This window comes from Erythranthe guttata, chromosome 9 (assembly GCF_056151865.1).
Source record: "Erythranthe guttata isolate IM_541 chromosome 9, IM_541, whole genome shotgun sequence".
Lineage (NCBI taxonomy): Eukaryota > Viridiplantae > Streptophyta > Magnoliopsida > Lamiales > Phrymaceae > Erythranthe > Erythranthe guttata.
This window is the reverse complement of record NC_142541.1, coordinates 16733254-16759502: the sequence shown is the minus strand read 5'-3', so window position 1 is coordinate 16759502 and position 26249 is coordinate 16733254. Positions and strand designations below refer to the sequence as shown.

Here is a 26249-nt window from a genome sequence, read left to right as displayed (position 1 = left end):
TTGTTGGTCCGTGTTCTGCACGCTCCTTTCTTGAGAGTCGTGGTTTTCACTGACCTTTTAATACTCCGATTCCCTCGTCTGTCTTTAGTCTCAATTCTACTATTGCCACTCCATACAATTCCAATAATAATAATTATTATAATAAATAATAATAATAAAACTATTAATAATATAAATTAATAATAATGCATGAAGAAGAGTACTAATATTTATGTTATGAAAAAGAATTGCATATGATGTGAATTAATTAGTAGCTCCCGTGACCGACTGAGCAATCAATACGTATATAATGAGATTTAGCGAATTATTAATGAAAACTTATCAACATAAACAACACTAATACGACAACCAATTTTATCTACTTGAATTCATTTACGAAAACAAATCACTGACATACTATTTCTTTTGTGTGAATTCTCATAGTTGGCTTCAATTACGTTTTGTTACTTTATTTACTACCATGTGTCAAGCGGCACAATGCTTCATTTAAATATTATCAATATAACTAAAATATCTTAAACGTATTTACAATATATAAATGTATGCTTTTAATTATTTACATTACATCGTTGACTTATGAGATGTGAACAACATGCAAGTAATCAAAGCTTACAAAATTCATGCAAGAAAAACTTTCAATATTCATAATTGAATTTAATTTTTTTTTGCTAATAACTACACATTGAAAGAAAAAATGAGTAAAACAAATTAAAGAAAAAAATGTCAAAAAATCAAAATATTGTCCATAAGTGGTAATTGGTTAAAAAGAAAATATGGAGTGTCAATGGCATTATTAGAGTGGCAATAGGTTTGTTTAGCCACACACCGCATAACACTCCTCACAATTTCTTTTATTATTTTTTTTTTTGTATATATACACACACAGCTACACAAGTATACATACATCATCTTTCATCTCTCTCTCTCTCTCTCCCATTTCACTTTCAGAAATCACAAAACAACCCCAGAAAAACAATAGAAATATTATAATATCCCAAAACATACCATATTTGATATTTGGACTTTCCCCACTTGGAAGAACCTTCTTCTCTGTTTCTGTGATTTCTTGTTCAATTTTTCATTCTCCCATCCCATGGATTTCTTCCTCCCCAATCAATTTTTACTCTTCTCTTCATTTCCCATTCATAAATTCCTTCAATTCACCTAAACCAATTTATTATTTTTTTTTATAAAAAAATAAAAAAAATCGGTTTAGATTGATAGATTCCATCATCAATCATGAGACCTCAACAGCCACCACCGCCCGCCGCCGCCGCAGCAAAAAACGCCAACCGTCGACGGCGCCCCGACCTAACCCTCCCCCTCCCCCAACGAGACACCTCCCTCGCCGTCCCGCTCCCCCTACCTCCAAGCTCCGCCCCATCCTCCTCCGCCTACACCACCACCACCTTCACCCACCCCCTCGAATACGCCGAGCTGGATCGAATCAGCCGAATCGGCAGCGGCGCCGGCGGAACCGTGTACAAAGTCCTCCACCGCCCAACCAACAAGCTCTACGCGCTGAAGGTGATCTACGGCAACCACGACGACGCCATACGCATCCAGATGTGCCGGGAAATCCAGATCCTCCGCGATGTCGACAACATCAACGTGGTGAAATGCCACAACCTGTTCGATCACAACGCCGAAATCCAGGTCCTTCTCGAGTACATGGACAAAGGATCCCTGGAGGGGACCCACATCCCACACGAACCCTCCCTCTCCGATCTCGCCCGCCAGATTCTCGCCGGACTCTACTACCTCCACAAGCGCAAAATCGTCCACCGCGATATCAAACCCTCGAATCTCCTCATCAATTCCAAACGGATCGTCAAAATCGCCGACTTCGGTGTATCGCGCGTCCTCGCCCAAACCATGGACCCTTGCAATTCCGCCGTCGGCACCATAGCTTACATGAGCCCCGAACGAATCAACACCGATCTCAACCACGGCCAGTACGACGGTTACGCCGGAGATATCTGGAGCTTCGGGGTCAGCATTCTGGAGTTTTACTTGGGGAAGTTTCCGTTTTCTGTTGGGAGGCAAGGTGACTGGGCTAGTCTTATGTGCGCCATCTGTATGTCTCAGCCGCCGGAGGCGCCCTCCTCCGCCAGCCGGGAGTTTAGGGATTTTATTGCTTGCTGCCTTCAGAGGGAACCGGCGAAACGGTGGACGGCTGGACAGCTGTTGAGACATCCTTTCATTTTGCAGTATGTTTCTCCGGGGAGTAACGGTAGCAGCGGCAGCGGCAGCGGCGGTAATTCGCTGCAGCATCAGTCTCATCAGCTATTGCCGCCGCCGCCTCGTCATCATTCGGCTTGATATTTCTACATTAGATGAAATTATCCGTTTTTTTGTTCTTGGTCCTTTTTTTTTCTTTTATATGTTGAAATTTTTTATCCGGTTGAACTTTGTGCAACTTTTATGGTGGTGGTGGTGGTGGTGGACCGGTGGTGCCGTGGTGGTGGTGGTGGTGGTGGTGGTGAATGATGATGGTTGTTTAGGCGAAAGGGAAGCGGTGATGAATGAATTCTTGGTAGTTTGTTTTTTTGTAAGGCCAAAATGTAGTTTCGGATTTCATGAGCAATCGATCAATCTTGAAATTTTATCAATCGTGTATAATGGTCGAAAAATGAATGAATTTTTACTTTATATGATCATTTCTGAGTTTCCGATGATGCGATTCTTGCTTGTTTGATCGAAGAAAAACTAATTCCATTTGCGGTAGTTTTGCCTTTGCTTGTATGATTATGGATAAACGATGGATACGATTACATTTCTCAACGGCTAATTACCATCTTTTCGGTAGCAATTGCATGTCGATTTTTTGCTGTTTATGGTTAGATTAGTGGATAAATTGGTTAAATTAAGGTAAAGTTTGATAGGGTTATGATGAATGAATAAGATTTGGTTGGTTCTTTAAGAACATCTTTTGAGCTTTATTTATTTATTTTATGTATCAAGGACAATTTCCAATAATGAAAGCATAAACCCAAAAACACAATTACATGTTGCTCTGTGCAGACATGTGATCATATCATATGCTTCCTTTTTCTTTTCTTTTCTTTTCTTTAAGAAAAAAAAAAAAAAAAACAATAATAATATTTTTTGGCAGATTTTATATGATTTAATTATTGGAATAATAATATATTCCATTGAACTATTCTTGTCTATTTGTTGTTAAATAAATAGTAAGATGTTTGTCTTGGATATGTCATATGTGACCTATATTTTTTTTAATTTGATTTTCTTGTTGATTAAGTAATTAAAAATGGTTGATTAATGGAAAAAAACAATGATATAATAATCCTCTAATGAAGTGCAGAAACAAGGAGTTGTACGGAATTTCGGGGGTTTGGTTTGGCCGATTCAAAGAGTATCCGACCCGAGTCAAACACCGAAGCTGCATAATTAAACTTGGTATAATTAAATAAATATAGTATTAATTTTTTTTTCCTTCATATTTTTTTAAGATAGAATGAGGAAAGATTGAAGAAAGACATTGTGGAGGAAACTTCTGCAGAAGATGATTTGCAATACTTTCCAAAATCTATTGTTTATTTTTCCAGTTTATCGGGTCAAATATCGAAAAACGAGTCGAAAATTTTGAAACGGTCCTACTACACTATATGATGGATGTACCGCCAATTTTTTCAGTTCATAAGAAACTATTTTTGTTACCATGATGTATAATATAATACATATTTCATATTATATCACAGTAATTAAACTCAAATTTTATTCAAATGAATTAAAAAAAAAAAAAAAAAGGTGGGTGGATTGAATAAAAAAATTAGAGTTAATAAGGTAGGGTAGTTTGCAGTATCTGTGAGGGGCTCCCTCTTCTGCAGTCTGCAATGCATCATATCATATTCTCTCTTGATATATTTATTATGTGTTCTTCATCATCATGTATAACTTGCTCCTCCTTTTTAATTATTATTTATTGTACACATTTCTGACATAGTCAATGCCAATCACCCAATCAATAAATATTGGTCCCTATTCAAAATTAATATTATTATTTAATTATTACAATAATAACTTAATGGGCCTTTGTTAATGGGTTATAATTTTAAATTGGACTGGCTATATTGTGTATGAGAGGAAGTATGGACTCGAGCATCTTATTTTGGGCCCAAATGTAAATTAAATATAAAATTGGGCCTATATGATTAGAGCCCAATTAAACACATCATTCCCCACTAAGCAATAAAGAATGATGAGTGATCTTATCGACTCTTTAATTATGAGTTAATGATTTTTGTTGTTTAATGTTTAATTCATAGTGGGAAACTAGTGGGATTATGAGATATTTGGTCTAATATACTCTTCCATGTTAAATTATACTATTTCATTATTCGTAATCACTCATAATTGATAATATTTTTAATAACGAACAAACAATTATATAACTGCACTCATTTATCAATTTGGCTCTCCTAAAATAACTTGCAAATTGCTCGACAAGTGTAGACCACACAAAGAAAAACTCTATGCAACAACTTTGATCTAAGAAAAAAATTTGTAAGTGGGATTTGAACTCGGTTGTTATGTTTAGTAAGATTGTCGGGACTTACTTTTATTTCGTTTTCGTAAAATAATTTGAGAAATAGAATAATATTTATTTGTATTTCAAGAAGAGATAGTTTAAGGTGTAAATCGTGCAAAATAATAAAAAGAAGTCAAATTTCAAAAAGTTTAACGACCACATTTAATTTTGGAAAACGAGTTAAAATTAAAGAAGTTCAAAATCGAGCCTAACATATATTATGTTCTTATTACGGTCCATAATTAATGCTATCAAGGATTTATTTTTATGCTACACCAGATGAAATACATCATATATATTTATTATTCATATACACACAAATACACACACATAAAATACATTAATGTGTATATATCAATGGTAAAAAAACACGTGTAACCTTCATCAAGTGTAAAGATATATATATAACATTTTTCAAGATTCCACTAATATCACATCCCCTACCAACTAGACTGCGTGTACCATACCTCTCTCTTTCAAACTACACTACTTAAGAACAAAAATTACCATAAAACTCACTTTAATATTCGCAATTAATTTTTTAATATGTAAATTTCAATTTTTTATGGAAAATAAATTCCATAATAGTATAATATTAATAGCCTTATGTAACCTCTGTAAAATTATTTTCATAAAAAGAAACAAAAGATTAATAAACATCATTTGTATAAGTAAGAAAGATCAAACATCATTATAATTATTAATTTATAAGAAAATAATAATAATAAACAATAATACAAGTAGATCCAAGTCCAAATCAAATTGAAAAAAATTGCACATTAGGCGCTATTTCTTGGCAACTTCCTTTATCCTCGCCGGCCCCATTCAAGAAAGAAAAACATCTGACACACTATTCCATTTTTCCCCTCATTTTGCTTCGTAATTATATTCATATATACGTATAAATTAAAATAAAAATACAGTCTTTTTGTATTTCTTGATCTGATTATTAGGTTCACTTGAACCATTTTTTGTGGTTTCAAATCTCTTGCATCAGTTCAAGAGTTGCCCACTTCAATTAAAGGTAAAGAAACGAACTTTATTATCTGCTTCGCTTTTTTTCTTGCCTTTGGTTTTGTCTACTTTAAGGATCTTGATCTGGGTTTTTTTTTGCTTGTGCCTGATTTGTTGACTCATTTCTGGTAAACGACGTAGTTTTTGAGTTCTCATGTTTTTTTTTTTGTTTGAAGTTTTGTTTTTTTAATTTTTGTTGCCAATTGATCTGGGCCATTTGCTTATTATCCAATCAATCTTATTTTCTGTTGACCAGGTCTTGACTTGATTCCGAAAATCCAAACAATTTGACATTTTAGTAGCAATTCTTGATTTTAGTCTAATTTATTGAGTTGAAGCATTTGATATATTCAACATTAGTGCAGTAATACTGTTTGTCTTTTCGAATTCTTGATGTATTGCTTTCGGATGAGTTATAGTCTTCAAAGTTCATTCGAATTGATATTTGCAAAGTGATTTGTATGTTCGAAATAACCTTTAATTTTTTCGAGTTCTTCGTTCATTTTGTTGATGTATGCAGTAAGTGATGTTTCCGGAAATGGGATCTATAGAGGAAAAGGTAGACCTAGATTCCGATGAGGAGATCCTTTTCAGTGGGGCCCGCACGACGAATAAAATGCAGCCGATGAATTTCGAACCGTCTCATATCTTGTTGAATCGAAGATTTTCAGCTTCTTGGGTTATAAGAAAAGTGCATCGAATCAGTATTCTGAGAAGTATACACATTGTCTTGTTCAAAGCAAGGATCAACTTCTTGCTCCCGTTTGGCCCCCTTGCAATAATGCTACACTATCTTACCAATAAGCATGTAAGAAAAAATCAAAACTTTGTCCGTAAAAAAAGGATAATTTAATTGTATTTCTTGTGTCGTTTTGGTGATTTTTAACTATAACTTATTACAGGGGTTGGTCTTCTTCTTTAGCTTAGTTGGCATCATTCCTTTGGCGGAGCGTTTGGGTTATGCTACTGAGTAAGTTACTTCCTTAGTCATACAATTTTATCGCATAACGAATGAAAAGTTTCGTCGGCTAGTTTTTATTTTTCCGTTTCATGGAAAGAAAACTGACTTCCTTAGTCGTACAATTTTATTGTAGGCAACTTGCTTGCGTTACAGGGCCTACAGGTACCGATCGATCCCACCTTCGTTTTGGTTTTGTTCACTTGAAATTAATCACAACATAATTCTCTCTCTCTCATCAATGCTTTTTCTTTTTCGTCGTTTAATTTGCAGTCGGGGGTCTTTTAAATGCTACATTTGGAAATGCTACTGAGATGATAATTTCGATGTACGCTTTAAAGAATGGAATGATTAGGGTTGTTCAACAATCTTTGCTTGGTTCCATTTTATCAAATATGCTTTTGGTTCTTGGATGTGCTTTCTTCTGCGGTGGGCTTGTTCATCATCACAAAGTCCAGATTTTCAATAAGGTGGCTAATCATCTAAAAAAATGACTATTATAATTATCCTACAAATGTTCAAAATTATTAATTCGGGTAAATAAATACTAATGTGAGCCAAATTTTTATAGGCCACTGCAATTGTGAATTCGGGATTGTTGTTAATGGCTGTTATGGGAATATTATTTCCAGCTGTGCTCCATTTCACTCATTCGGAAGTGCACAAGGGCAAATCGGAGATTGCCCTTTCACGAGTTAGTAGCTGCATAATGCTCGTCGCTTATGCCAGCTATATTTTCTTTCAGCTCAAGATTCAGAACAATCTATATAGTTCTCTTGACGAGGTTCGTATATAGTATATACATATATTTTTTTAATCTTATTGAGGGTGACATTTGCAAATATTAAAATTGAAAATCGAAACTAATAATTTATTTTTGCAGGCGAGGGAGAATAACGACGAAGCTGAAGAAGAAGATGTACCGGAGATTACTCACTGGGAAGCGATAGGGTGGCTCGCAGTTTTGACTTTGTGGATATCTGTTTTATCCGGATACCTTGTTGATGCAATACAGGTAAATTATTTGATCATGCAGTAACGAAAATAAATAACATAAAAATGAAATATATTACGCTAGTGGTGATTTTGATTGGAATTTGACGAAGATTTTGTTACCGATTTAATTTCAGGGAGCATCTGATTCGATGAATATACCGGTGGCTTTTATTAGTGTTGTTTTGCTTCCTATCGTTGGGAATGCTGCAGAACATGCTAGTGCTATTATGTTTGCAATGAAGGACAAGCTTGTGAGTATTTATTATAAAATTATATATATATATATATATATATATATATATATATATATATATATATATATATATATATATATATATATATATATATATATATATATATATATATATATAATTGCCTCTCTTTCTATTTGTTTCCAGGATATTACTATTGGAGTTGCGGTTGGATCGTCTACTCAGATATCTATGTTTGTGGTAAGGTTTTATTAGGAGTTATTATCAACTTTGTTTTTTTTTAAATTATTATCGCCCTCGTTTATTATATTTTCTTTAATTAATTATCATGCATGGCAGATTCCGTTTTGTGTAATTGTTGGCTGGATAATGGGGAAGCCAATGGATTTGAATTTTCAACTATTTGAGACGGCTACACTTTTTATTACTGTGCTAGTCGTGGCTTTTATGCTTCAGGTATATAATTTCCCGATTTTTTCTGTATTTATTTATTTAAATTGTTTTAAAAAGTAGAGATTAATTATGAAATCTCGTGTTTTTTGCGGATGCAGGAAGGTCAATCAAACTATTTTAAAGGACTAATGCTTATACTCTGCTATCTTATTGTTGCCGCTAGTTTCTTTGTGCACATCGATCCATCAAACGGTGAGTCGTGATTTTTTTTAATTTAATGATTTCTGATCGATGCACGGCTCGTCAATTTATGATTATCAGAGTAATGCAGATTAAATATTTTTCGTGGTGCAGACGATGATTGATGGGGCTATACATTGTTAAGAAGTGCTACACAAATTTCATCGTTAAGAACATATAACAGACGATAAAATTCAATCTTTTCTTTATTCTTCGTTTGTTTGGCGATGGAATGGAGAGTGGGCAATGGCAGCGAATAGAGCAAAGTGTCGCAGCTCGTAATTAACTCTCGATAGTCAGTACATTATTCCGACATCCGTTACACTCATATGTTGCAGCAATTTTTTTTTTTTTTTTTAATTATGAATGTAATGGTGGCAAAATTAAGGTCCATCAACAGTTTTAAGAATATACAGTTGAAATTGTAGATTTTATCGGTAGGTCGAAAGCAACGAATTGCAGCACATTTTTTTTTTGTGAATCATTCCACGTACTATATATGTTGTTACGAGTGTATCCTCATCGATTTTTTATTTTTTATTTTTTTTTCTGAGTTCGAGCTTGAATGTTCGTGGTTGAAAGTTAGAATCTTCATCCTATTTCCGGCAGCAAAGTTAGAATCTTCTTCCTACTTTGGAGGGTCTATATTATGTTGCACGTGGTGAAATACACCAGGTAGATCTTTACCACTCATATGCACAAAAACACATAAACACCATCATTGGTGTGTGTAGAACAACGGTAAAACTATCACTGGTTGTAGTTGGTACATGATCATATCTCTCTACAATGATAACTCTAGTTGAAAATGGAAAGTGGAATCATATCATTTATAGATGGGCTTTCTTGTAATAATTTGCGTTTTTTAGGGCAATTGGCCAACCATTGCTTAGTAATCAATGACTAGTGGAACTTATGTAATAATTTTTTTTTAGTTTTTTTTTTTAGTTTCTTCTGAAAAATAATGATGACAATACATGGTGGGTTTGGATTGCAGATTTAGTGTTTTCTTTTCTTGATATCGTAATCGAAAATTCGTAATCATAATCATAATCACATCCATTTATTCAATTTTCTTGAATTTCTCATAATCCACAATTCAATTTCAAGTTGAGGATTTATTTGAACAGATTGGGCAACTACAACCTTCTTCTATAAGGCCAACATGTACATTAAATATTTCGTGGACGAATCATCGAAAAAGTCAACAATTCTAAAAGAATCCCTAATCGCAATTATGGTGTGAAATTTAGAGTTAATATAGTCAAGAAAATGTCATTTTCGGAAATATAGTAGCAAAAAGAATTGATTTTGGTTGGTCAACGAAGCAAAATAAATGTCATTATTGAACTGTACGTGTGCACACATACAAATACAATACAGAGAGAGACCCAATTTTATTTTTCTTTTTCTTTTTTTATTTAATTTTAATTTTTGATAAGAAGACCCAATTTGATGTATTTTGTTTGTAACAAGACATGACATGTGCATTTGATGCCCATTTTCTTATTTCTTACACACATTTGTCAGCTCACTCAATACAACCCATCACCTTTGGATGCAATTTCTTTTTTTTTTTTAATTCAAAGAATCTAATTCCCCACTATTTATTTATTTTTACTCAAAATTAATTAAACAAATTAATTATCTAAAAAATTATATATATGACAATATATGCTGCTAAAATTGCACAAGTGGCTATTGCCTATTGGGGCTCGTGAAATTGGGCCTCTCTCTCTCTCTCTCTCTCTCTCTCTCTCTCTCTCTCTCTCTCTCTCTCTCTCTCTCTCTCTCTCTCACACACACACACACACACACACACACACACACACACACACACAGTTTGGTGTTTCTCTCACACCCACGTAAATTACACGCTTTCTCCTAATCCAAACAAACAACAATCATATTTATCTATTTTGCTGCATGTATAAATAAATAAATAAATAAATAAAATAAATTTTTTAAAATACACACACAGCCAGCCGTCCCAAAAGTAAACGCTTTATTTTATTTTATTTATCTTTTGATAATTAAGAGCTCTGCTTTTTTAAAAATATTGCATCCATGTCAACATCACCCACTCTATGGTGATGGACTAAAAGTTTATTGTGACTTGGATCATAAAAATAAAAACAAGTGGACTAACCCCACATGATTTTGATTTTCATGGTATCTTTTACCACTTTCATCTGTCTTCTTCTTCCTCCTCCTCCTCCTCTTTCGTTTTTCGTTTTTACGAAGGAAAAAAAAAAAACCATCAAAGATAATAAACTCACCTGCCGAAAATCGAATCCGATACCTCACCGTAACCATGCTCTTAACTAAGCGCAATCAAAACAATATTCATCATCATTTCTTGGATATATTTCTAACACTAGTAATACTATCTCTTTCTTGCCTTGTACATACCTGTCGCGGCTCGTGTGATCCGTTGGATCGAGATTCTCTATCGTCGTTCAATCTCAGCCTTTCATCTTCGCCTCCTTTGAATTGGACGCTTTCGATCGATTGCTGTAGTTGGGAAGGTATTGCCTGTGACATCACCTCAGGCAGAGTGATCAATCTTTGGCTACCTTCAAGAGGCCTTTCTGGAACAATATCACCTTCGATTTTAAATCTCGCAAATCTCTCTCAACTCAGCCTCTCACATAATTGGCTCTCGGGGAATCTTCCGGAAGGTTTCTTCGCTTCGTTGAATCGATTACGCGTTCTTGATTTGAGCCGTAATCGGTTGTCCGATGAGATAATCGAATCGGATAAACTTCCTTCCACTATCCAGATATTCAACTTTTCGAATAATCATTTTCATGGGGCAATTCAATCTTCTTTCCTCCAATCCGCATTGAATTTGGAGAGTTTCGATGTTAGTAACAACAGCTTCTCCGGTTCGATTCCTGCAGTTATATGCAGTTTCTCCCCTTCCATCATACGCCTCGATTTCTCCAACAACGATTTCACGGGCCCGATTGGTCAAGGCTTCGGTGACTGTACGGAACTGCAGAGCCTCAGAGCGGGGTTCAGTTATCTAACTGGAGAGGTACCGCAGGATATCTACAGGCTGGTCGAACTGCAGGAACTGTACTTACCTGGAAACAAGCTCACTGGACCGATCGACAACGAAAGAATTGTCAACCTCATCAATCTTAAAATCCTCGCACTGTACGGTAATAACTTTACAGGAACAATTCCTCGAGATATTGGGAAGCTGTATAAATTGGAACAGCTGCAGCTACATATAAACAATCTGAATGGCACTATTCCACCCTCACTCACAAACTGCACCAAACTCACAGCACTGAATCTAAGAGTCAACCACCTCGAAGGTCAACTTTCCGATTTCGATTTCTCGAAATTCGTCCAACTTAAATCGGTCGATCTTGGCAATAATTTATTTCGTGGTAATTTGCCAAGAACCCTGTTTTCTTGCAAGACACTAACTGCAATTCGATTGGCCACAAATAATCTCACCGGAGATATTTTGCCGGAGATAGCTTCGTTGCAGTCTCTATCATTCCTCTCTCTTTCTGTCAACGGCTTAACCAACGTGACAAATGCACTGAGGATTCTAACAGGATGCAAGAATCTGACAACCTTAATCCTCTCAAAAAATTTCTACAACGAACCCTTGCCAGGCAATGAAGACTTGATTGGCGTTGATACGTTTCGAAATCTTCAAGTACTCGCTTTCGGTGGCTGCAGATTGACTGGTCGAATTCCCACGTGGCTATCGAAGCTGACTAAGCTGGAGGTTCTTGATTTATCTTTCAATAACTTCACAGGCTATGTACCAGGTTGGTTTGGGACACTCCCAAATCTTTTCTATTTAGATTTGTCACATAATCTACTTACGGGGTACTTTCCAATCGAGATTATTACACTGCGTAGACTAGCGTACCAGCAGAATTCAGATTTAGTCAACAGTAGCATTTTGGAGCTGCCCGTTTTTGTTAAGCCGGACAATGTATCGAATCTGCAGTACAATCAACTCTCGAATTTGCCGCCAGCGTTATACCTTGGTAATAACAGCATTGTAGGAACTATTCCGATAGAGATTGGTCAACTGAAGTTCATCATTGCACTGGATCTTAGTAACAACCATTTCTCCGGGAATATTCCAGAAACAATATCGAACCTCACCAATTTAGAAAAATTGGACCTCTCTGGAAATAATCTCACCGGCGAAATTCCGGCATCGCTCCAAAACCTCAACTTTCTGTCATCTTTCAGCGTTGCGTACAACAATCTTGAAGGGCCGATACCCACAGGAGGGCAGTTCGATACATTTCCAAATTCGAGCTTCGAAGGAAATCCAAAGCTATGTGGTCCGATTCTGCAGCTGCCCTGTAATAATAACCGCCAACAAGGCAATACGAGTACTCAAACAGCAATGAATAAAGGGTGTAATAATCGGAAGAAAACAATCGTACTAACACTCGTGATCAGTTCAGCCATTTTCGCTACAGCCCTGTTTCTATATTGGATCTTTTTAAAGAGGAGAATCCAACCGAAAAACAAACTCGAAGAAAAAGATTTCGACACTGTATCATACAATTCCTCGGGAGTATATCCAGAGGCTGCAAAGGACACTAGCCTCGTAATATTGTTCCCAAATGACAAGAAAAAAGTGAAGGAACTCACAATATGCGATATATTAAAAGCCACCGAAAATTTCAACCAATCGAATATAATCGGCTGTGGGGGTTTCGGTTTGGTGTACAGAGCAACTTTAAACGACGGCACAAAACTTGCGATCAAGAAACTCTCCGGTGACATGGGGTTGATGGAGAGAGAGTTCACAGCTGAGGTGGAAGCTCTGTCCACAGCAAAACACAAGAACCTCGTTACACTACAAGGCTACTGTGTGCACGATGGCTGTAGATTGTTGATATACACTTACATGGAGAACGGGAGCTTGGATTACTGGTTGCACGAAAAACCCGATGGAGCGACCCAACTCAGTTGGCCGACCCGTTTGAGGATTGCTCGTGGAGCAAGCTGTGGTGTGGCTTACATGCACCAAATCTGCGAGCCACACATAGTGCACCGTGACATTAAGTCAAGTAATATCCTTCTTGATCAGAATTTCGAAGCACATGTGGCGGATTTCGGTCTAGCGAGATTGATTCTTCCTTATCATACACATGTCACCACGGAATTGGTCGGAACGCTTGGGTATATTCCGCCGGAATACAGTCAGTCGTGGATAGCTACTTTGAGAGGGGATATCTATAGTTTTGGGGTGGTTATGCTTGAGCTATTGACTGGGAGAAGACCCGTCGAGTTGTTCAAGCCGAAAACCGCGAGAGAATTGGTTGTGTGGGTGCAGAAAATGAGAAGTGAGGGGAAACAAGAAGATGTATTTGATCCGATTTTGAGAGGGAAAGGCTTTGATGAAGAGATGCTGCAAGTGCTTGATGTTGCGTGTATGTGCGTTAACCAGAATCCTTTGAAGAGGCCGAATATACAAGAAGTTGTTGATTGGCTAAAGGATGTCGGATCTAACAGACAAACAACGGAAGGAGAAAATAACGCATGAACACAGAAATGTGAGCTTGCTGCAGCTAATTTTCTTTTTTTATTTTCCTACAAAAGCATAGATTTATGTAAATTAGTCTATAAGGTGTACAGAGAGAATTATTTGCAACCAAAGAAACTCGTGCATGGAAATTGGAAACATACGATACGACACGTACTGAAAATACATTTGAATGAGTACAGTACTACTAAAGCTACTATAGTTTTAACATACTAATTTTGTATGTTCGACAACAACTACTTCGATTGTTGACATGAATCTGATCTTTCACTGCAAGATGAATGTAAAGGCAAAGTTAAGAAGAATGGTACTATTGCATAAACATTAACAGTGTGCTACTCATATTTCTGTGAAAGAAAAAAAAACCCATATTTCGTTTACACATTTCCACAAGCAGGTGGTGGTCATGGTGACAAAGGCACACAAAACAACGTTGAGAGAAGTAAAATCAATGTAGAAAAAAACCTCAAATTTTGTCAAGCAAAAACGAAATCAACCAATGTAATTTCAACATCATTAGGACATCGGAATTCAGGTTGAGAAAATGGAGGGAAATCGGTCTTTTCTTTTTCTTTTCTGTTTTAAGTTTTTTAATTCCAATATTCAGAAAAGCAAAAAATTAAAAAAAGAAAAAAGAAATTAATAACTTTTGCATAATGGGCTTGTCACTTCGTCAATCTTTATTGTAACGGGCCGCCGGCCCATATAATTTCCACTAGTAACCCATTTCAAATTAATTTTAAAACAATATCCTTTTAATTTTATCCCAAATTACTGCATCACTAGTCTCCTTTTATGACGTAATAATTCTTTTTCTTTTTTTGGCTAAAGCGAAAAAATTAAAAAGCAACTGCTGATGTCAAAAACATCACAATCTTATTCCAAAACATTACATCACTAATTATCTCCTTCCAATTTATTACATCATAAAAATTATTTTGGCCAAATGAAAGCATCCAAAATAACAAAGGAAGGAAGAAAATTACAGAACAGACATACAAAATTAAAATAGATAGATAGATATATAGAGCCATTTACAGCAAACACATTCTCCAATCCACAGCCACACCAATATATATATAATATATTGATCACTTCAATTTAATTTCCTTGGAATATTCCCCCATTTTCATGCATCATTAGCTCTTCAAGAAACTCCGGTTTGTGCATGATTCAAAAACAAGCTTCAAATGCAGCATCAAGTACATATATATAAATCTCTCCATTTTTTTTGCCAAAAAAACCCAATGGAATTTCTCCAATTAGGTCAAAAAAAAAATATTGCAAAATTTAGGAGAGAATTATATACATATATCTTTCGGACTCCGCCACAAAAAAAGCCGGTCTTGACCCGCAAAAAAAAAACCCGGATTTCAATCCATGCAAATGAACCCGGGTTCGGGAATTTTTGTAGTGGAAAAAATAAAGGGCATTTCGGTCATTTTGCATAAGCTCCGATCCGATCAGTTATCGTCTCCTTGAATGTACCAGCAGAGGAGCATGGTGGCGCATCGGCGGAGAATGTAGATCCGGGCTCGTTGTTCCTTAACCAAAGACGCGCATTTTCTTGTGAATCCATTGTTGCTTCTCTTCGACGACGACGATCTCTTTGAAGATTTAGCATTCATTTGCAACTCAGCCATTTTTTTTTTCGAAATTTATAAATTAGTTCTTGGGTGTGATAAGAAGAAAATGAAATAATCAAAATAAACCCAAGAAGAATAATTTTTAGGGCAAAAAAGAGAGAGACAATCTAAAATGGTGAAGAATTGGTAAATGGGGTTTATTATTTATAGATGAAAGTTGACTAGGTTAAGACAGTAGGGATGGATGTACATAGTCAGGGTTCGTGAATTCATGGATCTGCATGGGAGTTTGTACCAAATATTAAAATAGTAAAACAATTTGTAGTAAAAAAATATATATATGTGGGAGGGGTTAATTAGTTATATATTTAATAAAGGAGGGTGGAAAGTGAAAAAAGAATAGGGGTAAAGGGTAGATGAGAAGTGGAAAATTGTTTAAATGAAGACAAAAGGCAAAGAGGAGTGATTATGGGGGAAAATGTTGTGTGAATAGCCGGCAAGCTTTAATTTGTTCCAAGGTGTCACGGATATTTTAGTTGATTTTTAAATTAATTTAATAATATAATAATATAGTCTTGAACTAGGCTCTTTATTTTTTTTTATTTTTTTTAGTTTATGTCGGGTATATAATTTTGGTGATAGAGTATCTCTTCCATGATTTTCTTATTTAATTCTCTATATATTGTTTTTCTTTCATAATTTAGTTTGCTCATTTTTACTTAAAATTCCTATTATTTTATATAAAAAATGTTTTTTTGTTTTGTATAATACCATAATCGGCTCACTTCACCATTTTTCAATTAATGCATTTTGTCCCGTAGGACTAGGAGTAGTAAACGAGCTGAGCCGACTCGAAAACTGCGATGAGCTCGAGCCTGCCAAAACAGCCGAGTTCGGCTCGTTCAAACCTCTTCCCAGTGCTCAAAATCCTTGCTCCGCTAGTAATTGCAAGATATGATTTATTGCCAAATTTTTTTTTTTTTGAAAATTGGGAAAATGAACTACACATGGATGGTGAACATATAATCAAGAGAAAATCCAAATCAAATGTTTTATAAATATTAAAAATTGATGTTCAATGTTCATAGACATATGCAAAGATTGTGTCTTATGTTTGTGACAGTTTACTAATGTAAGAAAGAAGATTGAAATGCTGATTTATGGAATCTAATTAACTGCCAGAAAGATAACCGACCCATCAAGCATAAATATTCTTGCATGTGGTTTACAAGATTCGAATCATATGATCTTCATATTCTATATTCTTGACCAATTCCAAGGTTTGATTTGATCTTCAGACAACCTAAATCCCTATATGGATCCATTCTTTCTTTCAATATATCTCTTTCAAAAACAATATATAATTCACTTATACCCGATTTTTAGGTCGATGATATGCAGGGTCGACCCAATTCCATATGGGGCACTAGTCAAAAATATTATATTTTGGAGCCTTTATTTTAATATTTAATATAAAAATATTTTTTTGAGGGCTCCATTTGCATTTATTTGTTTAGTTATATAAAAATATGTAAAAGAAAATCATATTTGAGGACCTAATTGTAATAAAAAAAATAGTTTTTGGGGCTCTAATATAATATAGTAGGATATATTCAATGAATGGTGGTGAAGTAAAAAAAAAAGTGAAAATAGCAAGGAAGATTCCTCCTAACACTAATAGTGCCCTCTCGACTGTGTTGAATAGTTAATTATGATTAACGTTAACCAGTAGATTAGCAAAGCGCCCTTTGGGTAATTAATTATGTATTAGCGACCCCATTGCAAATGGTAGTATTTATTTATACAGCAGCCCTTGGAATATTTGAAATATCATATTAGACTACTTTTTTTATTGTAAGTATGGGTTCAAGAAATAATAAATAGCTCCAACCAAAGCTAATTCACGTGCAAGCCAAGAACAACTGCTTACCCTTTTTCATATTAATTCTCTTTGCTAAAATCGAAGTTTACGTTCATGCTATGTTCAATGTTTCGATCTTGCTTCGCGTGCTTTTCAAAAGGTTAAAAAGCGCGTTCTATTCGAAATGCGTCTATTCATACTATAAAACGCTGGTATATGATTTTGAGCCCGACCGGTGAAATAGAATATACTTAACTTAACACCACTTGCATGAGAGAAGTTCGTTTTTTCGTATTTAAAGAATATATAACTTATTAAAGTTTGCCGGATTAATTAATCTCTTCACATACTTAATTGCAAGACAAATTTACTGCGATTTCGGTTTTTGAATTGAGTTAGACAAAGCTTGCTTCTGCTAACTTCTTCTGCCCTCTCGCAGCCAGCTTTTCGTAATCCTGTAGTAAAATACGATGCAATAAATTATTTTCTCTTTTATTTTTTTGAATCGAAGAATAATTTACTACTTGCAAAAAAATTATAGTGGATAAATCACCTGAACAATCGCCTGAGCACAGAACTTTCCGGATAAAACGGCACCTTCCATCGAAGCCAAGTACTTTTGCTTAGTGTAGTCGCCTGCTAAATAGAACCCTTCTAACGGAGACCTTTGTAACGGTCTACAAGGCTCGGATCCAGGTACCGTTTTATACACAGACCTAGGAGTTTTGACGACATGGTACTTCAATATTTTTGCCTTGCTTTGATCAGCAGAAATTTCGTCGGGAAAGAGCTTAGCGAGTTCCTTCATTGTGGCTTCGATTATTTCTTCGTTACTGCGTGAGATCCATTCTTCCGCGGGTGCAAAAACCAACTCCAACATAGATTTGTTTGGGTCGTAGTATTCCTATACAAAAATATTTATACGAAGAAAAAAAAAAAGAACGGATTTAAAAAAAATAGATATTTAAGTAAATATTTCTAGATTTAGAGCATGCATTCTTACCTTACAAGTCACGGACATGTCAGCGTAGACGCTGAGAAGTGGACTTCTGCACGGACATGAAAAAATCCATGAAAATCGAATCTCGGTAGAAATTTATAAGAGAAAAAGGTCGTAAATAAGATAATTAAAAACAAATGGAAATTACGAAACCTGCTGAAAAGAAGATGATCGTATGTATTTTTCAGTTTTCGGTCGAACCTGCAGAGGAAAAATCCGACTCACGTACGTAAGTAACCATCATTTATTTATCCATTGCTCTTACAACGAAATAACACTAGATTATTTGTTTTTTAAATAAGTTGATAAAAAACAGAAATCCAAATTAAAACTAACCATATGTGAACATTTATAACCGGAACACCAACTAAGTTCTCCAATTTACCGAAATATGGCATCTCTTTCCATTCGTCGGGGACAAGAAGCTTCAAGATATCAACTGACAAGATAAATAGTACATAAGAAATCTTGAAAATACTCGGGACTAAATAAAAAAAAAAGAATATCGAAGAATATATATGTATATGTATGTATACCTGGAGTTGCAAATACGTATGCATCTCCTTTAATCACACTCCCGTTGTTCATTATGAAGCTTTTGACAGTTCCATCGTCGTTTAGATCAATCTTTTTTATTCTAGAGTCCAATCGAACTTCGCCACCTCGTGACTGAATATGCTCAACAATCGGCATGCAAAGTCTTTCCGGCGGATTTCCATCCAAAAATGCCATCTTCGAACCATGCTTCTCCTGCTCATCATTTCCATCCAAATTAGAGGGCCCCACACACACTATAACAATTAAAAACACATACACGTGTGCATGTGTGTGTGTGAGAGAGAGAGAGAGGTACCTGCAGAAATCTGTTCAAGGCAATTAAAATGCACTGCATCGACAGCTCATCGGGGTTTATGAAGTTGAGTGCCTTCGACATGGCAATGAACACTTCATCGGTTACTCTATCTGGTATACCCTGAAAATGGTTCGAATAATTACATGAATCACATAACTAAAAAAATAATAAAATTAAATAAATAAAAAGAGTACATACTTGCTTTCTCATCCAGTCTTTTACTGTTATTCCGTCTTGAGCCTCGACATAAGGTTGACCGCCAAGTATAGCTGGCAATAGTCCGATGGCAAATTTGATCTTCTCTGGCCATGTCAGCATTTCGTTGTTCTTCAAGATTGCCAATATTCCTGCCAATTTACATAAATTGTTAAGTATATATTGCTGTAGGAAAAAGGATTTTGTTACAAGGATAACTAAAAAAAAATAGAAGCTCACCGTTTAATGGTGCAGGTAAGATTTCGGGAAAATCGAATCTGCTAAATTCTCCGGGCTTACTTGGCATAGCAAATATCATAGAATGCTCTTTCCATTGTAATCGATCGTTAATACCTAACTCTCCAAATAGGTTCTGCATATTTGGGTAAGCCCCAACTTAACAGCAAATCAAGGATAAATAGATAAGTCATAATGTGCATAATAACAACCACTTATACGAGCTAAATAAGCCGCATTAAATTTTGAAAGCGAAACTTACAGAATATGTGTAAGCCAGTCTCGTAAAAGTCTCCATCCTCGTCTTTCCATGCAGCTATCTATGTAAAGATCGACAAATCATCAGAAAAAAAAAATTTAAGTAGAAGAAAAATATGGCAACGTCGATTTCTAACCTTTCCACCAAGTACATCTCTTGCTTCCAATAATATTGGTTTATGACCTGCATCTGCTAAATACTTTGCAGTTGTTAAACCTGCCAAACCTGTAAGAAAATCGAGTAGTTTCATTAAACTGAAAAAAGAAAAAAAAAAAAAAAAAAGCTATATCGGATAAAAATGTTGCAATAAAAATTCCGTGTATTTTTTACTCATTCATCTCTGCCGCCGCATTATGAATGTCACAGCCAGTTTTCATTTTCTTTCAACAATGTGTCCCTAATTGCTAATTAGGGAGGGACAAGAACTAGGATATTTCGACTATGGCATCAAAAAAGAATCCTCAAAATCTCCCGATTAGCCAAGATGGAGCCATTTTTATCGCAATTGCGGGCCGATCCAATCATTTGATTAATCATGTTTAATCTTTCCAACCAAACAAGAACTAAATGTACAATTACCATTTTAAAGAATAACAATTTTAAAGGCAAAACTTTCGTCTCACCTGCACCAGCAATTACCACTTCCAAGGGCTTGTTTGGACGGGGAGTATTACGAAATGACGAGGATAACAAAGCAGCTTCCAAATAGTTAACCGTGTTGTCAAGCTCAGGCCTCGGATAATCAATGCAAACAACCTACTCAACAAAAACTACATTAACCCATTTTTCTTCGATCATTTTGAACATCTGAACAAAACTTTTAAACACTGGTATGGAACCTTCTAGAGGGAAAAAAAAGGACATACTTTCAAAGGAGATGTGTTCCTTCTACATTTCGTTGTAACAGCATTTGCAGATGGAAACCTTAACTTATGGCCCATGGCTTCACCGACTGCAAATGATAGGCCATTCATTTGACCAAAAGTGACATTGAGTATGTTATATTGCCTGTTCAAGTTGACCGCAGAAACGTGTCCGAATTGGGACATCTTCTAAGTTTACGATTTTCTGTCTGCGGTCACTAATCGAAATCTCCAGTAACTGCAGTTTTTTTCGAAATAAAATGATACTGATCACAATTCAGTGTGCATATATTCAAGAATATTAGAGATTAATAGTAGCGAAAAAAATATTCATGCAATCCATACTCCCATATCAATTCTACACAAACGAATACTTCCCTAAGTTCAATTATTCTACATCATATCATAGATTAAAGAAAACCCCAAATAATCAATAAATTAACAAAAAAAAAAAAAAACAACAAATTAACAACTTCAGCCACATCATATACAAAAAACACTAGCATCCAACATATAATCACCTTCAACAATTCTTCATAAGAGATTTTTTGCCCAAAATAACTTTTTTTTTACTTCTTAAAGAAATTGCATAAGAAAACAGAAATTCAAAGTAAATTCAAACCAATTACAGAAAAAAAATCAAAATTGAAGGAAAAAGAAGCAACCTTTGGGCAAATCAAGTGATGGGCACCTTTGTTTTGAGCTGAAATCACAAAGGGCCGATTTCAAGAACCAGAATCAATAAGAAAAGATTTGATTTTTAACAAGTAAATAGCAACTCATCAACAAAAACCCACCTTATCAACAGATTGTTTCTTACAGATTCTTCAGCAGACAAACAAAATTCAACCAAAAATCGAATGATTGGCAATCAAAATTAAAAATTGGTTTCCACTTCTTCAGCTATAAATAATATTTTCTTTGAAAAAAAAAAGGAGTGGTATTTCTGTCTGAAAGAAGACGCAAATTAGGAAATATTACAGAGCAGTATGGTCTGTAAAAGCTTTGAGATGTGGCATCCGAAGAACCAAGATTATGAATTTGTTATTTTGGCAGTTTACATTAAATTTAATTATATTAAATTAAATTAAATTAAATAGTATTTGTATACTATATAGTATATAGGTTTGGCGGGTGCAAAATTGTGGGATGGTTTGGCTTCTTTTGATATTGGCTCATTGTTTGTTATGGCTACGAATATTCTATCTCAATCTCTCTCTCTCTCTCTCTCTCTCTCTCTCTCTCTCTCTCTCATACACACACACACACACACACACACACACACACACACAAACACACACACTCTTTGTGCGCCACTTTTGTGTAATTTGTTTGGTCTATTAATAAAGTTATTTATGTGTGTTTCTATTTCTTCTACTGATTAATGTCTATAGTTATGTGGGTTGTTGGTGGCTGTAAGAATCTAGTTTAAAAGCTTTACAATTTTGTTTTGTGAATTACATCGACGATCCGAAAATTTTCAATTTTTGAATAATGTTGTTTATTCTTCATTTTGAAATTTTCTATTTTTTTTTTTTTTCAAAGTGTTGGATCAGAGCTGGATTACATACGAAAACAAGCACGAACCCGTATTTCATTTGATAAAACTCGGTTCAAGCTCGAATTATAGCAAAAAAAATGAAAATATGTAGAAAAAGAAAAATCAAGCATTGATTCGTGTTCGACTCGATTGCTTATCAAACAGAATTCAAACATTTTAAATGTTCGGTAAAATTCAAACAAATTTGAACAATCATCTGTTCAACTCCACTCGATTCGTGTACACTCGTATCGACTATAATTTTTTGGGCCAAAGTTTCTTGGACATTTTGATAACGTACTTTGGGGCTAGGGTCAGCAAATTAAATTGGCCCAACGAATATCCAATTAATTGGGCCCATTTAGTATTTAATTAAATTATCAATCGTTTCCCCTATTGGGCTAGCCCAATATATTTTGTACATTTTTAATACTCTCGTGAAATAAATGGGCTCAATTGAAAATCCAGATTTTACTTACAAGAACAAGTAATATCTAATTTTTTTTGAATAATTATTTCATTAATAGGATGTGTGTGTCTGTGTGTTATTTTAAATGGATTTTTTTTTTCTTCTATTTAATGTTATTGGGATTAATTATATATTTTGACTTATTAATTTAAAAGAAAAATATAATTTAGATTTTCCTCAAGAAAGCGTGTGTACGTGTACTACTTGTTGGTGAGGTAGCCAGCTGAATGAAAACGCCACTTGCCACCGACACGCTAAGCCGACGAAGACATTATCCAATTTATATTATTAACCGCCCCTTCAAATTTATCATAATTAAAAACTACACCCCACAATTATAATTTCTTTTTTTATTACCCATATATTTATAATAATACACCATCAATTAGTTGTTGGAAATTGGGTATGGAGCCAATCACTTCCTGCCACTATAAGAAAAAACACTGATGCAACCAATAAAATTTTATATTAATTATATATATTTTATGAAATTAATTAAATTAATAAAAAAAAAATGTAACACATCGATAGTAGGTGGCATGTGATTTCTTGAAGGAATAGTTTCTCTCTTTTACTGTTTTAATTTCTTCCAGATTCCAGACAACAAAATTATATTTATCATTCATTCTTGGTTACCACAATTATTACTATATTATATTAATGTTTAGGCAAGTGTAATAATATATAAAACTCACACACGCACACAACAAGGTATTCACATTTATTTTAATTTTTTTTATTTAATTTACATTGATATTTTTTATTTTAAATAAAATAATAGGATGATTGCCCTACAGACAATGCCAGTGAATGAATTTGATTATGATGGTTATTTGTGAGGTCGAAGGTGACAAATAAATAAAAACAAATTAATATAATTAGTATCATATATAAATATAACTGTGATGTCAACGAACCACCAAATACAAAGACATGTCATATATATTTTATTTAATGATAAATGAATATTTTATAAAATACCACTTTGATTTATCTTAAAGTGAAATTAATAAATAAAAATTTAAAAAGTATGGAAAGGGATTTTGTTGATATATATGTATGATTTTCTCCATTTTTTTACTATCTCAGTTTTAATAAATACATATTTGGTTCTTTGACCTAATTTTGGTGATTAAGAAGACATTAAAAAAATTAAACAATGAATTTGAACGTGTAGAACAATACCATAGACTGATTAGCAAGTCATAGTTCATTAATTAAACACATAAATCCTTTGGACCATCTTATTTTGTAATATAAATTAAAATTGCATATATGATTCCATTTGTAGAGGACAATATATATTTTAAAAAGTCATTACTACTAACTAGCTTGTTTTAGTTAATGAGATTAAATTACTATGGTTATCTATTGCTAATAGACAACGGAAAATGGTGAAACTTCATAAATGCTAATTGTATGAACTATAAGAATCTACTTGGGGCTCGTTTAGCTAAACTTATTTTACACAACTGATAAGTTTTTATGTCTGATAAATTGTTTTAAGAGCTGATAAATTGTTACAACTTATTTTTAGAATATATTGCCGTCTTAATTTCTCTTATTTGTCCTACATTAGCTTATTTTTAAAAAAATTACCAAACACTTTAAGAAAACGTATAAGTTGTTAAACATCCCATTAAGTTTTTTTTGACAGCTTATAAACTTAACCAAACTCCTTTTTAAGGAAATGTAGGGTAAGTGCAAAAGTAATGCTTTAACTAACTATAGATGAAAGTACTAGTAAAAAGAGATTATAGTGATGCTAATTATTTTTCCTTATGTATACTAACACCATGGTGGAAATTCAATTATTTATTTAATTTTGATTAAAGAAAAAAAAAAAAAAAAAAAACAAGGGTGCAGGAGTAATTAGAAAGCTAGTAGGGAAAAAGAAGTGCATTAAAAGGATGGAAAAAGGAAATACCACTAATTTGATGGGACTCCACTTAACGGATAATTGGATCAATGTCAACATTTTGATGCCTCTTTTTTCCTTTTATTATTTATTCATTTTATAATTTATTTGCCTCTTGTTTCTTATTTGCAAATATAGTGTCAAAAGGAACAATCTTATTAATAAAACGAGTGAAACTCACATATTTGAAAATATAAAAAGAAAAATCCATTGGGTCAAATACTATCACATTCGAAAAATAATATATAAAATACAATTTTTTTGGAGAAATAGTAAGGTTTTATGTGATGTATTTATATGTATTTTTATTTTTCTACTTTGTAGTTTTGAAGAAAAATATAATGAATACGAAAAAAATAATTTAACATTTGACATTCTAAAAAAATGTCTTCATTAGCTTTAAATATATATATATTTTTTTGATCAAAGCTTTAAATATTCATAGGGGTTGCATTACGTTTATTTATTATGATTCGAGTGCACAAGCTTCTAATAATTTTTTTTCAATTGTACAAACTTTTAAAATGCTATATTTCAAGGGTACAAAATAGGATTTTGCGTTAATATTTTCCGTAATTGTTTTGCAATATGGAAGTTAATCTGCATAAAACATTAGTGATATACTTAATTGGATCACCTCAATAGGCTCGCTTGTTATTTCTTGTATTGGAATTGGTAGAAGCTCAAATTAAAGGCCCACTTATAAAAAATGGGTAAATAACACTTACCCCATATAGTTTGAATTTGGTGCACATGACCCCCTTTTACTTTTAATATTGCATATGACTCCCTTGTCTTTTAATATACACATAATCCCTTGTACTTCAAAAAAAAAATCATCCAAATGAGCATGATTATTGAAAGTAAATGGGGTTCATGGGTACAAAATTCAAATTACAAGGAGGTTATGGTTTATATTGAAAGTATAAGGATTCATGTGCACAAACCTCAAACTACGGGAGTTAAGTGCTATTTATTAATTATGTTATAAGACTTTCTTGTTTAGGCCAATTTGCCGTTGCTAATGCCTTTAGGCCAATTCCTATTCTTGATTTATCAAGTTAAGTATATTATAAATTGATTGAGTCAAATTATTATTATTATTATTATTATTATTATTATTATTATTATTATTATTATTATTATTATTATTATTATTACGATTCTTTCATTGACATTCATGCTCAAAAGCTTCAATTTCATACTCGATTTTTTTTTTATATAATATATATCGCTATTAAATACTTAATATGTAAAAGAAATAAATGAAAAATAAATACTAGTGCGACAAGTATTTTTGCAATAAAAAAAAATTAAAAAGTTACTTCTAAATAGATTATTACGGCCACCTCCCTGAGGTAAGATTAAATTACAAAAAACTCTCTCTAGTTTGGATAATTGCAACAACTCCTTTCAATTGAACATTCTTACACGTCCACCCTTATGATGTCATTCTGATATTTATACATCTTATTTCAAAATGTGGAGCTCGAACGTGGTAAAACTGATACAAACTGGAGAATATTGCACATAAGTTAGAAGATTTCACTATATTCGACAACAC

The 26249-nt window shown here is 33.9% G+C and overlaps 5 protein-coding genes across 10 annotated transcripts; 3 read left to right on the top strand and 2 right to left on the bottom strand.

The window, feature by feature from the left end:
- The first annotated feature begins 901 nt into the window (after window positions 1–901).
- LOC105976055 (mitogen-activated protein kinase kinase 5) lies at window positions 902–2656 on the top strand. Its single transcript, XM_013001336.2, has one exon. The coding sequence runs from the start codon at window positions 1240–1242 to the stop codon at window positions 2320–2322; it is 1083 nt and encodes a 360-aa protein (XP_012856790.2). The 5' UTR covers window positions 902–1239; the 3' UTR covers window positions 2323–2656.
- A 2634-nt stretch (window positions 2657–5290) lies between these two features.
- On the top strand, window positions 5291–8881 carry LOC105975974 (vacuolar cation/proton exchanger 3). 4 transcript variants are annotated; one of them, XM_013001241.2, is made up of 12 exons: window positions 5291–5576; window positions 6087–6374; window positions 6469–6536; window positions 6661–6689; window positions 6798–6994; window positions 7096–7308; window positions 7408–7539; window positions 7655–7771; window positions 7919–7972; window positions 8072–8188; window positions 8284–8377; window positions 8480–8881. In XM_013001241.2, the coding sequence occupies exons 2-12, from the start codon at window positions 6093–6095 to the stop codon at window positions 8488–8490; spliced, it is 1314 nt and encodes a 437-aa protein (XP_012856695.2). In that variant the 5' UTR covers window positions 5291–5576; window positions 6087–6092; the 3' UTR covers window positions 8491–8881. The 4 variants fall into 4 exon arrangements, with proteins under 4 accessions (XP_012856695.2, XP_012856696.2, XP_088679321.1 ...); XM_013001242.2 differs by having other exon boundaries at window positions 5564–5694; XM_088823196.1 differs by lacking the exon at window positions 5291–5576 and adding an exon at window positions 5772–5822.
- A 1478-nt stretch (window positions 8882–10359) lies between these two features.
- LOC105975734 (tyrosine-sulfated glycopeptide receptor 1) lies at window positions 10360–14035 on the top strand. Its single transcript, XM_013000951.2, has one exon. The coding sequence runs from the start codon at window positions 10680–10682 to the stop codon at window positions 13902–13904; it is 3225 nt and encodes a 1074-aa protein (XP_012856405.2). The 5' UTR covers window positions 10360–10679; the 3' UTR covers window positions 13905–14035.
- Window positions 14036–15242: 1207 nt separating this feature from the next.
- LOC105975736 (small polypeptide DEVIL 22) lies at window positions 15243–15658 on the bottom strand. Its single transcript, XM_013000954.2, has one exon. It carries the CDS (start codon window positions 15545–15547, stop codon window positions 15368–15370), a length of 180 nt encoding a protein of 59 aa, XP_012856408.1. The 5' UTR covers window positions 15548–15658; the 3' UTR covers window positions 15243–15367.
- A 1964-nt stretch (window positions 15659–17622) lies between these two features.
- PDS3 (phytoene desaturase 3) lies at window positions 17623–22039 on the bottom strand. Of its 3 annotated transcripts, XM_088823207.1 has the most exons (15): window positions 21556–22039; window positions 21424–21461; window positions 20762–20996; window positions 20519–20651; window positions 20032–20120; window positions 19899–19956; window positions 19640–19795; window positions 19403–19551; window positions 19205–19324; window positions 18888–19101; window positions 18688–18790; window positions 18505–18552; window positions 18355–18400; window positions 17905–18255; window positions 17623–17806 (listed from the first exon to the last, which is right to left on the bottom strand). In XM_088823207.1, exons 3-15 carry the CDS (start codon window positions 20942–20944, stop codon window positions 17747–17749), a joined length of 1710 nt encoding a protein of 569 aa, XP_088679333.1. In that variant the 5' UTR covers window positions 20945–20996; window positions 21424–21461; window positions 21556–22039; the 3' UTR covers window positions 17623–17746. The 3 variants fall into 3 exon arrangements, with proteins under 3 accessions (XP_088679333.1, XP_088679334.1, XP_088679335.1); XM_088823208.1 differs by lacking the exon at window positions 21424–21461; XM_088823209.1 differs by lacking the exon at window positions 21424–21461 and having other exon boundaries at window positions 21740–21829.
- Between the last annotated feature and the right edge of the window lie 4210 nt (window positions 22040–26249).

Bases quoted from the DNA above. Each gene is read 5' to 3' on its own strand.
- LOC105976055 (XM_013001336.2), top strand. From the start codon at position 1,240: ATGAGACCTCAACAGCCACCACCGCCCGCCGCCGCCGCAGCAAAAAAC.
- LOC105975974 (XM_013001241.2), top strand. From the start codon at position 6,093: ATGTTTCCGGAAATGGGATCTATAGAGGAAAAGGTAGACCTAGATTCC. The intron at 6,537-6,660 runs GTAAGTTACTTC...ATTTTATTGTAG, and splicing joins CGTTTGGGTTATGCTACTGA to GCAACTTGCTTGCGTTACAG. The intron at 7,973-8,071 runs GTAAGGTTTTAT...CATGCATGGCAG, and splicing joins CTCAGATATCTATGTTTGTG to ATTCCGTTTTGTGTAATTGT.
- LOC105975734 (XM_013000951.2), top strand. From the start codon at position 10,680: ATGCTCTTAACTAAGCGCAATCAAAACAATATTCATCATCATTTCTTG.
- LOC105975736 (XM_013000954.2), bottom strand. From the start codon at position 15,547: ATGGCTGAGTTGCAAATGAATGCTAAATCTTCAAAGAGATCGTCGTCG.
- PDS3 (XM_088823207.1), bottom strand. From the start codon at position 20,944: ATGTCCCAATTCGGACACGTTTCTGCGGTCAACTTGAACAGGCAATAT. The intron at 19,957-20,031 runs GTTAGAAATCGA...ATCTTTACATAG, and splicing joins GAGATGTACTTGGTGGAAAG to ATAGCTGCATGGAAAGACGA. The intron at 19,102-19,204 runs GTACCTCTCTCT...AATGATGAGCAG, and splicing joins CCTTGAACAGATTTCTGCAG to GAGAAGCATGGTTCGAAGAT.